At 46.8% G+C, this 16218-nt stretch overlaps 1 protein-coding gene across 1 annotated transcript in view; it reads left to right on the top strand.

The window, feature by feature from the left end:
• The window catches only part of LOC119385659 (kelch-like protein 10), a 95595-nt gene extending 82405 nt beyond the window's left edge, over positions 1-13190 (top strand). The window contains exons 7-8 of the mRNA XM_049414052.1: positions 7502-7834; positions 12898-13190. Coding sequence (XP_049270009.1) covers positions 7502-7834; positions 12898-13176 — 612 coding nt within the window. The 3' untranslated portion in view covers positions 13177-13190. The remainder of the gene's footprint in view (positions 1-7501; positions 7835-12897) is intronic.
• Positions 13191-16218: the final 3028 nt, after the last annotated feature.

Consider the following 16218-nt stretch of genomic DNA (forward strand, 5'->3'; position numbering starts at 1 on the left):
AAGACTATTTCAGCAGCGTGCGATGCTTCAATGCACACACAAAGCAATGGCGCTCCGTCACACCTATGCATGTCAAGAGGTGCGCTTCTGTGTTTCATGAAAAGCTGGAAAAGGCGATCGGTATTCACACTTATCAATGTTCCAGAATTTCACCCCAACCTTTTAGAGAATAGCGTGCCATTTATTGTTGGGCGTCGATGTGGTTGGCCTTGATTCACATAAAATCACAGTACGTAAGGAGGCTGCCAATGCACGAAATGTAGAAGCTGTTTCATCATGCTTAATGCCAAAAATCAGCACAATCGGTTATTAATACTGCCTTGAAGATAGGTTCTAAATTCATCTGAACGCTACTGTTTCCTCAGAACCTCGAAGCATATCCAGTCTGATGTGTTCACTTTCAGTCGCTATTAAGCGAGGTGGTGAAACGCAGTGAAGATATGAATTCGGCCTCCAGGAAATGTAGACCCGAGAAATGGGAATATGGACGCTGTTCAATAGTGGTCGAACCAGTATTTCACAATGTTGACGTCCTGCGAGGATGATGAATAAAGACTTACCTTAGCGTTGTTACTCTCGTAGAAAATCCACTGCATTGCGGGAGTTGAATGACTTCCACGTGCGTATGAGTGCGCACGTGCACTAATTAGCATCTCTAATTAAAATACAACAGAATGATGCACATGCATGAAGAGTAGCCTGAGCTTTTGTTTTTATTTTTGGCATTGCGAGTGTTCGCTTGTTCACCCTTTTTCAACATGAACTGGGGACTAGCGCGTAATAATAATAAATAATAATAATAATAATAATAATAATAATAATAATAATAATAATAATAATAATATAATAATTATTATTATTATTATTATATTATTATTATTATATTATTATTATTATTATTAAAATAATCAATCAATCAATCATTTATTTAACGTGCCCAGGAACAACCGTGAGGTCTTTGTGCAGGCGCACGCAAAAAAAAAATCAATAAAAATAAACAATACATACACAGTCTTCAGAAATAAAAAGCAAAAACACTTAGACAAGAGAAATGAACACAAAAGGGGAGGAGTAAAATAAGACAATAAGAGAATATTGAAGGGAAATAAAAAATTAGATTGCACATATACAACTATGCGGAAAGACGGAGAAGGGAATACTTTGTACATTGTGCCATACTATGTGAAAACAGTGCAAAGCTCGGATAAAAACAATGATTGTGGACTATGAAAAACGTCAAGATCAAGAAAATTAATATTATAAAGACTTGTATTCTGTGAACGGTAGAGTGTTGGAAGAAGCAGGCGGGTACATGAAACGGTCTGTTCTCTCTGGTAACTTACGCGGAATTCGAAAATTAACACAATTGAGAAGTACAGGGCAGGATATGATACCGTGGACTAGCTTGTAGAGAAATAAGAGATCAGAACGATTTCGTCGGCAGTGAAGTGATGGCAGTGATAATGATTTAGCAGTACTTGAACGAGATCCAGAGTCATTTTTAGCAAAGCGATGGTTTATATGCTGAGGAATTTTTTCTGGACTCGTTCAATGGTGTTACCGCTGGATTGAGCAATGCCATTCCATATCACGCGCATACTCAAGTTGCGGAAGACATATTGCCGTGTACAATTTGTGTAGGGCATGGGAGACCTGAATTCTCGAGATATTCTACAAACACATCCGAGAGAACAAAGGCCCCGCATAGCAGCACGCTTAACGTGAGAAGAAAAGTTTAACGCGCTGTCAACAACAACACCAAGATGACTGATTTCATAAACCTTGCATAACGGCACAGAATTGACAAAGTATTGAAATGATACGCTAGATGTTTTGCGAGTGATAGACATGAATTTTGTCTTTGAGGTATTTAGAGAAAGGTTATTGCCGTTGCACCATTCGGAAAAAGAAACAAATCTGACTGCAGCAAGCGACAGTCGTTAACTGAATGAATTTCCTTAAATATCTTGATGTCATCGGCATACAAGAGAAAAAGAATTACGAATGGCAAAAGAAACATCATTACGTAAATTAAAAATAGGAGTGGGCCTAATACCGACCCTTGAGGGACCCCACTAGTCACTTTATACAAAGAAGAGGTTTGGCCATTTACGGCAACATAACAAGATCTATTGAGCAGATAGCTGTGCAAGAGATTCACAATCGACAAGTCAACGTCAAAGTTCGCAAGTTTAACCATAATCAGTGTGTGGCTGACTACGTCAAAAGCCTTGCTCAGGTCACAGTAGATTACGTCAACCTGTCCTCTCTGAGAAATAGGTGTGGAGATCTGCGTCATGAAACTAGCAAGATTTGTGGTAGTTGAGCGGCCAGCAAGAAAACCATGTTGATTTGGAATCAATGAGTTTTTCACACTAAAAGACAATATTTTGTGAAGAGCATAATAATAATAATAATAATAATGTAACAGGTTGTCGAGCCCACATACCAGCCTTTTGTATTATTGTCACATGTTTTCATGCGACAGAAAGTTATAAACTTGTTGCGTTTTCTTATAAAGATATCTGGCTATCAGGACAGCAAGTTCAGACAGTTGGCCTTTATTTGTCACGAAACACGGTGGTGTACAAACACTGACACGGCATAGGAGAACAAGACAACACAGGCGCCGTCTATCGACTGAAAGGACACAAATCTTATCTGCGCATGTTGAGGTACCTTCTGTGCCGGCATTTCACAGTGCGCCTTTGTGTTGTTTCGTTTTCTACTTTGTCTGCGTTTGCATGCCCACTCGCTTTCGTGTTCATCAATGGTTACCTAGCCACTCTTAGATCATTTACGTCAAAAATTTATACTTAACTCTACGAGACGCTGCGTTAGTCATACTTGCACTCGATACTCGATGACGAAAACAACCGCTCCGATTCCCAGGTGCTACGTGAGCGTGGCGGTGCTGAATGAAATAATCTACGCCATGGGTGGATACGACGGTCGTCACAGGCAAACACAGCGGAGAAGTTCGACCACCGCACAAATCAGGTAGCACATTTTAATATTCATCAAACGTGCATTATCCTGACCTTGGCTAACGGAAAGTTTTAATATTTGCGCGCAAGCGATCCACTACATGGAACCGCTTGGCGTTCCCGTGCTACCTGGAGGTGGATGCATTTTCAGTTCCTGGCTTGCGTATGTTCTTCTAGCAGCTCTGTACAGTTGCAGAAACACGTTTTAGAAACTGTGCTTGAGAAACAAAATGAAACCTGCATTTACGTTACCATGTTATATCGACGTTTAGGTTCCCAGAATGTTACCAGTTCTATAGAAACTATCACATTTGGTGCTAGGCGAGAACCATCGCTTCTAAAGGTGACAACGTGTTTGTTGACTGGGGGGTTGTGGACATCCATCGTACATATGAAAGGTCAGGTCAGGTACAAGTGCGAACGAAAACCAGAAGAACCAGTACACGTCAAACTCATGCCTACTATTCGCCCCGAGATCGGGCTACAGGTGGCAGCACTGTCGCCGCGCTAGTGGGGATAGGCGGCGGACGGCGTGTTATAAATGTACACAGCGGCGCTTCGTTGTGAGCTGCTTTAACTGATTGTCGGCGAATAAAACGCGTTGACAACAGCCCTCTGGTAATATGGACGTTCTCCATTGCCGAATCGATGCACGAAGCCCTCCGAACGCCGAACGTTACTATTACTTTGAGAGAAGCGCAACCTGCCAATGAACGGGATGCTCCTCGGCGAAAGTTTGCGGTTTTGCACATCATGACATTTTTTGCGTTTTATTTGAACGTGTTTAGCTGGTGTCGCGCCTACTACGGACTGCTGTTGCGCGACTCAACTAATTACGTATTTACCTCTTGCTTATCTGGCTACCGAGCAGCACTTCTTCCATAGCTTGTGTCCCGCCTACTACGCAGTTCTTTTTACGCGACTGAGCTAATTACACATTTATTTTTTTCTACCTGGCTTCCGAATAGCCCTCTGCGCGCACTGTGTGCAAGAATACGCAACCGTGTTTTTTTTTTTCTTATTCAGCTCTCATGATATGTAGGATACTTGATAAGAATTTCATTCACAAAAGCTACGTCGGTGACAGCGCTTTAGCACCATGAAGATCTTTCACACGTAAGCGCTTGATTTTATTCCAGTAACAGTGCAAAAAGGAAACAGTTCAGCACAGAGCTTTCTTCAATTCATTAACTGCATTACAATGATGCAACAAAGGTGCGGTTAATTATGGGAGAAAAGTGAGTTGTTTCTTTTTTTTTGAAGCCAATGATGCTCACTGCCTTCATCAATCAATAGCAAGGCCGCACAAAAGTTCAAGGTAATGTAAAACAACAAAGATAATGTTTTGCGTAAAATTTCAACGATATGACTGCTAGGAACCGCCATATATATGAATTATTTTTTGACCATCTGCATTCTGTAACGGGAACCTAAATCAAAGTACACCAGTGTTTAGAACACATTTCGCCCCAAGTTAAAACATCGCCCGGCAACTCAGTTTTATCACTTTTGTCATTCCATTTTTTGTTCTTTTTAGGAGATTATTGGGCACTGAAGAGTCAGACTTCACTTGTGAAAAAAGTCCCTCTGTAGTGGGACCAGGACCGTACAATAAAAGCACATCTTAAGCACAACTAAAGCTCGCCACGTAGCTGATAAAAGACAGTCACACAATTACACGCCGAGCAACAAGTGTGACACGCAAGTGCATGGCATAGCCTTGCTTTGTTTACTACTGAATCGCTAAAGCGCTGCATTCACACGATAGGCAATGGTCGTCATGTTTAGGACTACGCCAACTGCACTTTACGATGTGCTTGAATCACAAAGCGGCACCCACACTGAAATGATCCTGGCGAAGGCAGGGTATAGTGAGCACACAGAGCACTTCGACAACTGCACTCACTGATCTTTTTGGAATAAATATACAGCCCAGAAAGGCCAAATGCGTTTGTACATCGTGGTAGGTACACGTACAAGCATTTAAGAGTGCGCTAACACAACAGACGAAATGCCCTTTGAAGACGTGCATGACGCCCTTGCCTATGCAAAGACGCCGCGGCTAGCAGACGGCGCAGGGAGCTATCCACACTAGGCGCGCTTCAGCCAGTAGCTGCCAGGCGGCGACTCGCTCGATCTCGGGGCGAATTGCGACAATATTTACCAAACAGGCCCCTCTAGGCCTGGATATGCCTAACGATTGCTTATTAACAACCAGCTCCGTTACGGCGTCATTAATCACTATTCGAACGTTGTTATGACAACTGAATACAGAAAGGTTTTAAGAGGAGGAGTATTTTCGGTGGGCGTTCGTCGCCTGTTGGGAATATTGATGTGGCCCGCATTAACTGTAGGTCACGGTCGGTGTATATACAACGCCTTTATTTGGCACAGGAACATGTCTCCCAAATTTCCAGTACGTTTTCTCTTACTTCCTTCTTCGCCGGCTTCTTTAACATAGAGATAATATGGGCCTGCTGACCTCGAAGTGCCGGTAGTAACCAGAACTTGAAAATTTCTGTTCCCATTTGTCACAGTCACATAATGGCATAGTTAAGTGGCAGGCAGCGCTGAGGCATTAGTAAATTATCATTTACTTCGATGTTTTAAGCCTTAGTGTAATGTGGATCTTAAGTCTGGTTGCGTGGTGCTATTCGAGGCCGTTTTGAGCAGCCGGTCAGGAATCGAATCATGGGAGTAAAAAAAAAAAGTAACACCGAACGTGGCGCATAAGGTAGCCTTAACTGTTGGCCTGATACAAAAGGTAACTTCACAGACATGGTTATAGGGATGAAACCTTATGACGACGCCACAACGATCGTATGATGGTAATTCATTATATGTCCAGTGCGTATGGTTCTTGTTTCTGGCAGGCATTACGGGTTATTCACAACGCCGACGTTTATTGAGACCCTCCGTATGCAAGGTGCTTTGACACCCACGTGCTTTTTACATGCATAGCGGTGAACTTGCTTTGTCCTAAATGTAAATGCGACGGGCAATTATCCTCAGCAGACCTTCGCAGAGGCATGAGATCGTCAAAAAAGTATCTGTGTGCAGCCTGCAGTGCGGAATGAGGTTATGAAGAAATTACCGAACGCGTGCTGCACTTCCGATCGAGCACTTCCTGTTTCCCAAGTATTCAGAAGCTCTTTTAGAAAACGATAGTTGTACAAGATCGATGGTTTCTGGTACAGGTTAAGTTATATGGATACACATATATCGGGGCAAAGCTGGGAACCAATGACTCTAGTGAAAATTAATTGAACGAGTTCGTTGAAAGAGCGGACGCTTTCTCGTGAGCACCGGAATGCGCTGCGGCACGAGAGGGAGCAGATCTCAAAACACGCGCTTTTATTAGATGTGAAGCGTCTATAGCGGACTTCAATCCGGTGGGGTGGTGGTGGTGGTGGCGTGTGCGGCGTGACACCTTACTGAGCATGCGCAAACCTTCTCCACTTCCCCTCTCCACTCTCCGTCTCCCCTCCCCCTCTCCACATCACATCTCCTCTTCCCTTTCCCCTTACCTTCCTCCCTCCCCTTTCCCATCCCCCTCTCCTTCCCTTCCCCTTTCCGCTCTCCTCTCCACATCACTCTCCCCTTCCCTCTCACCCTCCCCTTTCCCTCCCTTTCCCTACCCTCCCCTCTCCTTTCCCCCTCACCACTCCACCTCTGAAACGCTGGCTCTACATGCCCAAACACTGCTTCGCATCGCCTCATGGTCCCCTTTAGCGGAGATGGTGTGATTTTTTTCTACGGGGACTGATCCGCTCCGGCAGTGTGCGATACACAAAGTTCACCCAACAAAAAGTTAGACCAGGGCACGCTAACGTCGACGCGCGAGTGTCATCACCCGACGCCTAAGTCAAGAATTATTGCCCCTCTGGATTCTTAAAAGAATCACCGGCGGTACGCCCACATCCGTTCTCCCTGCATCTGTTACGGTAACTCGCAGTGGACACAGCCTAATAAGCCAACACACAATGGAGCTGAAGAAGGTGTATGGGACATTACGTGCATGTTTCAACTGTAGTAGAGTAATTAGCATCGGACGCGTTGTACGAACCATGTACGTTCGGTCCCTACGTGCGGCAAATTGTACTTTCCATTTTTGCCATAACTACTACACTACAGTTAAACATAGGAAGGCAAAAAAAATGTGGGGCTCAATAACTCATGAAATATATTTTGCTCTAAGGGCTCACTCGGACTCAGACTCACTAAAATTTTCCTCCACGGACTCACGCGGACTTTTGCTGACTAATTTTTTTCCAACCGTACTCGTGCGAACTGAAGCTCGCCATAACATTACTCACTGAGATACAGACTCACGGTTCGATCTAAGTCTGAGTCAGTCGACTCATGAGTGAATTTGCAGGCCCATGCAGTTAAAGCACACCAATAGTGTCCCCAACACTTTCCTTAGCTTCATTGTGTGTTGGTTTCATTAGGCTGTGTCTACGAAACATGTAAGGAACACTCAATCAATGCCCCTCTCTTTCGTTCGCTCGCAGTGGAGTATGATTGCGCCCATGAACATGCAAAGGAGCGACGCGTGTGCCACCGCGAACGACGGCTACGTGTACGTCACGGGCGGCTTCAGCGGGAGCGAATGCCTCAGCTCGGCCGAGAAGTACGACCCGACGGCCGACCAGTGGACCATGATCGCGGCTATGCGGTTCCGGCGCAGCGGTGTCGGCTGCATAGGCTTCCGCAACTGCGTCTACGCGATCGGCGGCTTCAACGGCACCACGAGGCTGGTCTCGGCCGAGAAGTACAATCCGGAGACCAACATGTGGACCAGTCTTCCCAACATGTACACGCCCAGAAGCAACTTCGCCGTGGCCGTGAGTAGTGAAGTCATCGCTTCGCATATAAATAATATAATAAGAAAATTGAAGGCAGCCTCGCACTAGTGGTGCCATGCCTGAAGGAGCAGCGGAGCTGGGCGGCCTTCCTTGTTTCTCTGCGTTCTTCTCATTGTTTCTTCCTCTCCTTCTGTCTCTTTGTATTTCTCTCTTTGTCTCTGTCTATTATATCTCTATTTTGTCTGTGGCTGTTTCTTTTCCTTGCTCTTCTATCCTTTTTTCTCTTTATCCGCTTTCTTTATCTATCTCTATTTCTTGATTCCTCTTTCTCTCTCTCTTTCTCTCGCTCTTTGTTTCTTCGTCTTCTTTTATTCTTTCTCTCTCCCTCTTTCTTTCTCTTCTGTCTTGCTCTCTTTTTTCTGTCTCTTTTTTGCTGTCTGTTTCTTTCTATTTCTCTTTCTGTCTTTCTTTCCTTTCTTTCTCTCCATTCTCTTTCACTTTTTATCTCTTCCTTTCTCACTCTCTGCACTCCTTCTCTCTGACATGTCGGGCAAATGGGCGCACGTGTTCTGGGAGCGAAGCAAAAGATGAAAAGGAGGAAGAAGAGAGCGCGTGCCGGCCGAGTTATTGCTTCATGATGATGGTACTTTTTTGTACACGACCGACAGTTTCTGAGGGCTCCAACAGTTTCACTTGTAAAATGCATATGTAAAACAAAATTATCGCGCTCATGATGGCTAGCGCAAACAATACGTAGGGCTAGAAGAAGGTACTCGACACAGGCGTTGTATAACAACTGAAAGCAAAGACAAGCGCGTGAGCCTATCCATCGATTGGTCTCACCGATGCTGAAGTGTTGTTCCTAGGTGTAAGGAAAGGACACAAAAGTGATGTGTTTTAGACATGATTTGGGACTAAAAGAACTAAAAAGCGTCGAGAACCGGGAAAACCGAAACTGAAGAAGACGAGCGGAGGACAGGTGGCACGAAGGCGACAACCAAACAGGAAAAAGAAGAGAAGAAAAGGAAGGAACGTGCGGAGAAGGGCTCGCTGATGCAGGCCACGAGGGCGAACGAAGCGGTGCGCCGCGCGAGGTGACGAGCACCGGGCGACGTTCCTGAGGCGGGCGTGGCAGCAGTTCGTGCCTGCCGGGTCGAGGGCCGATAGCCGGTCCAAGGTACAGTTCCGGCGGCCTGCTCAAGGTTCAAGGACGAGGCCTGCTGAACGGCTCCTGCCTGGGTGCAGTGGCCGAGGGCAGGATCTTGGGCGAGGCCTTCCTGGTGCTATCTTCGCGGGTCGTGGCCTGACACGGGTCTTCTGGAGTTGCGACCTGTACTGCTGGGTTGGCCGCGACTCCGACTCAACGGCGCTGCACACGGTAGCGCATGCGGGTGCCGTCAAGCGTGCCAGCCGTGCCACCTGTGTCCTCGCGCACGTCAACGACCGCATCATGCTGGGACGACGCGGACCCAAGCTGTGAGACGGCGTTTTTTTTCCACGAATTGGGAACTATACGCGTTCGACACCATTGTAGCCTAGCCGGACTCTCTGCCTACTAATTCATGACTGTCGCGCATGTCGCGTGATGATTGACAGTTAGTGCTGTATATGTAGTTCTTTGTCCTACCATCGTTCTCATCTTCTCTAGTATTCAGTATAAAGCTTCTTCGCCTAGACGAATCATTTCTCGTCCGTCATCAACAAACATAGTGACGAACGTCCATAATCATCACAATTTCTGGCGTCCGCGAGACAGGACCAAGCTCTCGCACTGCATCTGAGAGCCTCACGTTGTTTGTGTGTGGCAGACGAGAATGGACGAGAAGAGAAAGCTAGTTGAGCTAGGGAAGGAGATGGGGCTGAGTGGAGAGGCGTTGTTGGCATGGGTGAGCGCTGAGGAAAAAGAAATGAGGGACCAGAGAGCGAAAGATCGAGAGGAGGCACGTCTAGCAGCACAGGCGGAGCATGAGCGTGAAATAGCTCGCATGGGCTGAAAGGCTCCTCCTAGAGGAACGACGCCGTGTCGCAGAGGCGCAGCGTCCGAACACAAGTACTGCGAACGATAGTATTGGTGGTAGTCAGAGTTTCCGCAGCCCACACAAGATGATTCCGCCCTAATGAGGGTAGGGACGAACTGGACGCGTACATCCAGAGATTTGAGAGGGTTGCCACGAGCCAAGGCTGGCCAACCGACAAGTGGGCCCTGTCACTGAGCTTGTGCCTAACGGGAGAAGCCTTGACCGTGGTAGGACGGATGTCTGCAGAAGACTCTACAGAATACACCAAGCTCAAGCAGACGCTCCTCCAGCGGTTCCGTTACACAGAGGAGGAATACCGCACGAAGTTTCGGGATGCCCGGCCCGAGAATGCGGAGACAGGTCGACAGTTCGTGGGACGTCTCTGTGGATACTTCGACCATTGGCAGGAGCTGGCGAAGACTCCAAAAACCTATGATGCACTGCGAGACAAGATGGTGTCCGAGCAATTCCTCAGCCGGTGCGACGAGAAGTTGGCAGTCTTCCTGAAGGAGCGAGGATGTCATAACCTGGACACGTTGGCAACGACGGCAGATCAATATTTGGAAGCGCAGGGAATCGTGAAACTCGCTAGAGGAAAAGAAGACAAAGGGAAACCGATGGCTGCAGCTAAAGTTAACACTGCAAGCGAAAACGAAGGAAAACCGCTTTGTTTTCTGTGCAACAAGCCGGGTCATCGAGCTTCCGATTGCTGGACGAAGTCTCGAGCGCCCAAGTCGACGTCTTGCTGGATCTGTAAGAAGACGGGCACAGATCCGATAGTTGTCCCTCGAACTCGGGAAAACGTTGAGAGGCATCATGTTCCGTCTTGGGATGCCAGAAAGAACAGCATGACAAATCAATGGAAGGTGCGCCTGACAAGCGATGAGAACCATTGTCCATGACATGTGCGATGGGACCCAAAGCAACGCAACTTGCGACAACGGGTCAAAACAGATGCCAACTGTAAAGGGTTATCTGGAAGGGAAGCTGGTTACCGTATTACGGGGATACCGGTGCAATACAGTAGTGGTGAAACGATCGCTGGGTTCCTGTCTGCAACTTGACTGGCAACACCGTACCATTCGTTTATTGGACCGATCTGCGAAAGACTTACCAGAAGCAGAGGTGTACAATTCGATTCTCCGTTTTTCAAGGGTCAGGTGCTTGCTGTTTGTATGGAGAATCCGTTGTATGAAGTTGTGCTTGGCAACATTGCAGGTGTGCTGTCAGAACCCCAAACCAGTCCCGAGCAGCCAGCACGAAGACCACAACCACACGAATTCACTCTGATCCAGTTCACCCGGAAGAAGAACCTGAAGACGCAACCTCATCAGATAGAGGACGGGAAAATGACGTGTCGGCGGCTGCTGATAAAGAAAGGAAAAAGCCCAGTGAACTGACTGTTCCTCGGATCCAACCCTGAATAGCAGCAGGAAGAGCTACAGAGTTTACAGAACAGAGATCCCACGCTGGAAACCTGCTTCGCCACATTGGGGAAGAAAATCGTATCGAAGAAGGCAGCAGTCACTGAGTTTGTGCTGGTACTCGACATTCTCTTCCGCGCCATCGCACGGCAGAACGGCGAGACTTGGATCAACTTGTAGTCCCTAAGGATCTTCGGAACACCGTGATGAAGATGGCGCGTGAAGGCCTTCTGTCTGGGCACCAAGGGCAAGAAGGACAACAGACCGTGTCCTTACCGAGTTTTATTGGCCGGGTGTACAGGCTGATGTCATACGGTTCGTGAAGTCGTGTGACATATGTCAGAGGACCGTGCCTAAACACCTCGTCGGACGAGTTCCATTGGGAAATATGCCCGTCATAGACACACCCTTTCAGCGGGTCGCCATCGATATTATTGGCCCTCTGTCACCAACGTCATCCAAGGGCAACAAGTATGTCTTAACGATGGTAGACTTCGCTACGCGTTACCCGGATGCGGTGGCACTACCGAGCATCGAGACAGAGCGCATAGCGGAAGCACTAGTAGAGATGTTCTCCCGCGTTGGAGTGCCACGTGAGATAGTGAGCGACCGTGGAAAGTCGTTCACCTCGAATCTCATGCAGGAACTCGGTCGGCTACTTTCATTTCGCCAGTTACCCACAACGCCCTATCACCCCATGGCCAACGGACTTGTGGAGAGATTTAACGGCACTCTCAAACAAATGGTTCGCCGCATGTGTCAAGAACGCCCTCAACACTGGGACAGATATTTGGCTCTCCTGCTCTTCGCATACCGTGAGGTTCCCCAAACGAGCCTTGGATTCGCGCCGTTGATCTTCTCTACGGTAGATTTGTACGCGGACCAATGTCGATCCTTAAGGAACAGTGGACAGGGGCCAACATCGATCCCGAGACGAAAACAACATACGAGTATGTTATGGATCTCCAGGAGCGACTGCAGGACACATGCAAGGTAGCACATGAAGAACTGCTGAAGGCGAAAAGGACACAGAAGGGATATTACGATAGGAAAGCAAGAGTTCGACAGCTATCACCCGGAGACAAGGTATTGCTGTTGCTACCATCAGATAGGAATAAATTGATATTGACATGGAAGGGACCCTTCACAGCGCTTCAAAAACGCAGCGACTATGACTACGAGATAGATCTCGGAGCTCGGAGAAGTTTATTTCACATTAACCTTCTCAAGAAATACCACGATAGGGAGCCCAAAAATGAAGCACAACAAGCTGCCGTTACTGTACAATCAGACACTGTTGACAAGCCCAGATTGAGACATTGGAGAAGATTCAGACCGCAAAGAGACCGAAGACGAAGAAAGAAGTTCCCTCCTTTCTTGGGGTAACCGATTATTATCGGGATTTCGTCCCCAAGTACTCCGCTGGAGTCTATTCTTACTGACTACGACTTTGTGGTTGAGTACATTAAGGGTGCCGACAACATAGGTGCCGACTACCTCAGCCGCATTTGCCTTCTTCACTCGTTAGCGTTTGGTGGTGCTACAATTTGTTTCCCTGTTATATCACCTTTTCACTAACGAACGGAACATCTGTAAATAATGTTGCTGTTTTGGCTATTTGTCACTTTTGTTTTTCAACTTCTTGGTCTTCTTTCCTTAGATAATTGACAACCTGGTCTTCGCCATCGGCGGCTTCAACGGCGAGAGCACGACCAACCTCGCCGAGTGCTACGATCCGACAACGGACCAGTGGTACGAGGCCACGGACATGAACGAATCCCGCTCGGCCCTCGCCGCTTGCGTCATTTCCGGCCTGCCCAACATCCGAGACTACGTCCACCAGCGCCGTGACAACCTGATGGAGGAGAAGCGCCAGAAGATGCTTGACATCCTCAAGCACCGAACGCGTCACGCCAACCGCGACGACAAGAACGCGTAGAAGTGAAAAGAAAGAAAAAAGAAAATTCAGCGATGAACGGAGCCTGGAGGACCGACGCGCACAGCTCCCACCTTGTGCTATTCACGAGTCAGCTCCGTTGGTGCGATGACCCTTATTAGTTAGACGCTGTTTTATAGCGATGTAATTAGTGAACCCCATTTCTGCGTTGAGGCGGAAACATGGACGCCAGTTCACGATGGCGTTAATTTGTTTACGGTGGTGTGAAGTACGCGAAATTAGTATGCACTTCAATTATATTTGACGAAACACTGGTATCGTCTTCCATATTGATTTTTTTACATTGAAATTGTAGCTCGTTAATCCGCTGTGAGTTGGTCTCAACACTATTATAAAATTAGATTAATTGAAAGAGTCGAAGTGTAGCACGAGGAAAATAAGGACACATTAAAGAACACACAAGACAGGCACGATTTTCTTTGCATTCAACTTTAGTTCCCAGTGAGCGCCTGTCCTCAGTGTTCTTCACTGTGTCCTGTTTTTCCTCGCGCTACGCTTCAACATGAATCTATACCAACTCGCCCAGTACTCTGCATTACTTCAGTTAACTGAAAGAGTCTCTGACTCGCATCGTTAAGTAAGGCGTTTGTACAAAAGTGGCTGGAATGTTCAGACTCAACATCTAAAATGTATGCCACGAGTTCATCGGAAGAATTTTGAGCATGTGTCCCTTTTCCTAATTGCAAGAATTTGGGAGCGTACGAGAGATGCTCTCTGACATTGGAAATTAAGGGTACAGCATGTTTGCCTCTTTCACATTGCTGCGAAAGACGTGCCATTACATATACAGGTGTATTGAGAAAATAAAGTTTGACTAATGACTATTATTAAGCCTGGTACCAATGGCGTTAAACATTTCAAAGCTTTCGCCTGCTTAGTCCGTGGTTTGGCAAACTCACAATGCCAGTTTCAATGTAAAAAGCATGCGCACGAAGCCACTTGCACATGGCTTTTTTGTTTGTGTTTAGTCAAATGGTCGCTGAAACGATCGGTCGGTCGGTAGGTCAGTCGGTTGGCTGGCTGGCTGGCGGGTCGGTCGGTTGGTATAGTTGGTATAGGGTCGGAAACAGTTAGCTGATCATTGTTAAAGGGGTGGTGCCACCAAATTTGTGGCTTGCGCGTTCTTTGCTGTAAGCGTTTCCTATAGCTCCAGGAAGCATGATTCACGCACCAAGATTCATGTATTCTCGTTAAATAACTTAATATCGCCTTTTGATGTGGACAACTTTCGGTTTCGGTTTCTTGCGCCGAGGTTGGGCAGTGACGTAGAAGTGTAGTGGTCACGTGACCACCCAAGGCTGTTACGCACTTCGCCAGGAAGCGATCGAAACTCGGCGAGTAATGTAGCAGCCGATGCTTTGGCTGTACTATAGTGAATTAGAATATATTCTAGTTCACTACAGCCGGTACGTACGTTGCGGAAGTGGCGGAGGTCCGGAGGCCACTCACGTTACTACAGCAGATTTGGTGTAACGTCACTGCAACTTTCGTTGCCCATCCTACAGATCTACGTCAGTGTTGGCGCGCTAGCGATGGGTTTCGATCGGAAGAATGGGCATTTAGGTACACTTTGGAAATGAATTAAAATATATTCTAAACGTTTGCTGTGTCCGACCCTTCGTGTGCAATGTCCTTGCATACAAAGAAAACCCACAACAGGCTTGTTATAGCCTCGAAATTTGATGGCACCACCCCTTTACTTTCCGTCATCTCTCATGGTGCTCTTTGACCAAGCATGGCCCTTGCGCCAGAAAAAAACACAATATTATTATTATTAACCCACGTAATTCACCCAGGCACACAAACGCCGGCGTGCGAATGCCAGTACCAAATACCAAAGTCGAGGAATAGGGTCACCTCCAGAATTTTTTTCGCACTGTTCCCACAAGAACACGACAACAGCTAACAGTTATCAGTGACATAATTGCTCGTACAGGCTTGTAAGTCATTTGAATAACAAGAAACCACAAGAGATCACGGGCGAGCTTGCTACTTGTGTGTTTAGGTTAGAAGCATGGCATGAAATCATTGATGGAAGAATTTCATGGCTCGCCAGGAAGCTTACACAAGAGCATCGACTTTCGCACGGAGTCGAACAAGAAATTATGAGAGTTCTCCAGGTCATTTACCTGAGAGCGTCACCATCTATCGTCTGGCACTCTGGAATATGCGGTTAAGCATAAGGCTGCACACCATACGTACTTCTGGGGCACATAGACGTTTATGATGATGACAGCTTTTGCCTTCATTTTTAGTGGACCAGTGATGAGCCAGTCATGGACCAGTGATTTACCCAATTTCAGTGGCACATACCCCTTGATGATGATGACAGCTTTTGGTTCGTCGGACAATGGACGCTTTGCTGGTAAAAGATTGTGCATGGTTGTTATGGATAGGGAAGCTGGGGCCATCTAAGGGCGCTGCAGCGAAGTTGTACGTCATGAAGTGAGCAGCTGGTAAACAAATATAAAAAGAAAACTTCGACGGCTGAACTTGAAATAGGGCCTCTGGTACAGGAGGCTGATGCTCGAACTATTGCACCTTGAGCTCGTAACTGATAATCGCAGTAGACAGCCTCCAAGAACTTTCCGCGTACAAGCATGTGCTTTCATATCCTAAGCGCGCTGGGAAAGTCTTCAGCAACCGCTGATGCTTTCCTGAATCCTTTTCCTTATGTAAGCAAGTGCGTTGAGGCACGTGGTAAGCCCCTAGCCTAGCTGGACATCGTGCTCAAGACAAGACGCGTGCGCTGTCAAATTGGAGATTTATTGATTATCATACGACTCGGGACAATTCCGTAGCCGGAGCGAAGCGCCACGAAATCCTTGATAAACTGCTACACATACTCCGCCTATGTGCTACAACAGACGCGGCCATAACGCCTACGAACATTTAACAATTCTTTCTGGGTGTTTCTCTGCAACTTTAGTCATTTATTGAAACTTTGAATGCAAATGAAGAGCTGTATATAATTATTCTTCCAGCGCTTCGGTATTATTCATCATCCGTTTGCGTTCGCTAGAC

The sequence above is a fragment of the Rhipicephalus sanguineus genome, chromosome 3 (genome assembly GCF_013339695.2).
Source record: "Rhipicephalus sanguineus isolate Rsan-2018 chromosome 3, BIME_Rsan_1.4, whole genome shotgun sequence".
NCBI classification, from domain to species: domain Eukaryota; kingdom Metazoa; phylum Arthropoda; class Arachnida; order Ixodida; family Ixodidae; genus Rhipicephalus; species Rhipicephalus sanguineus.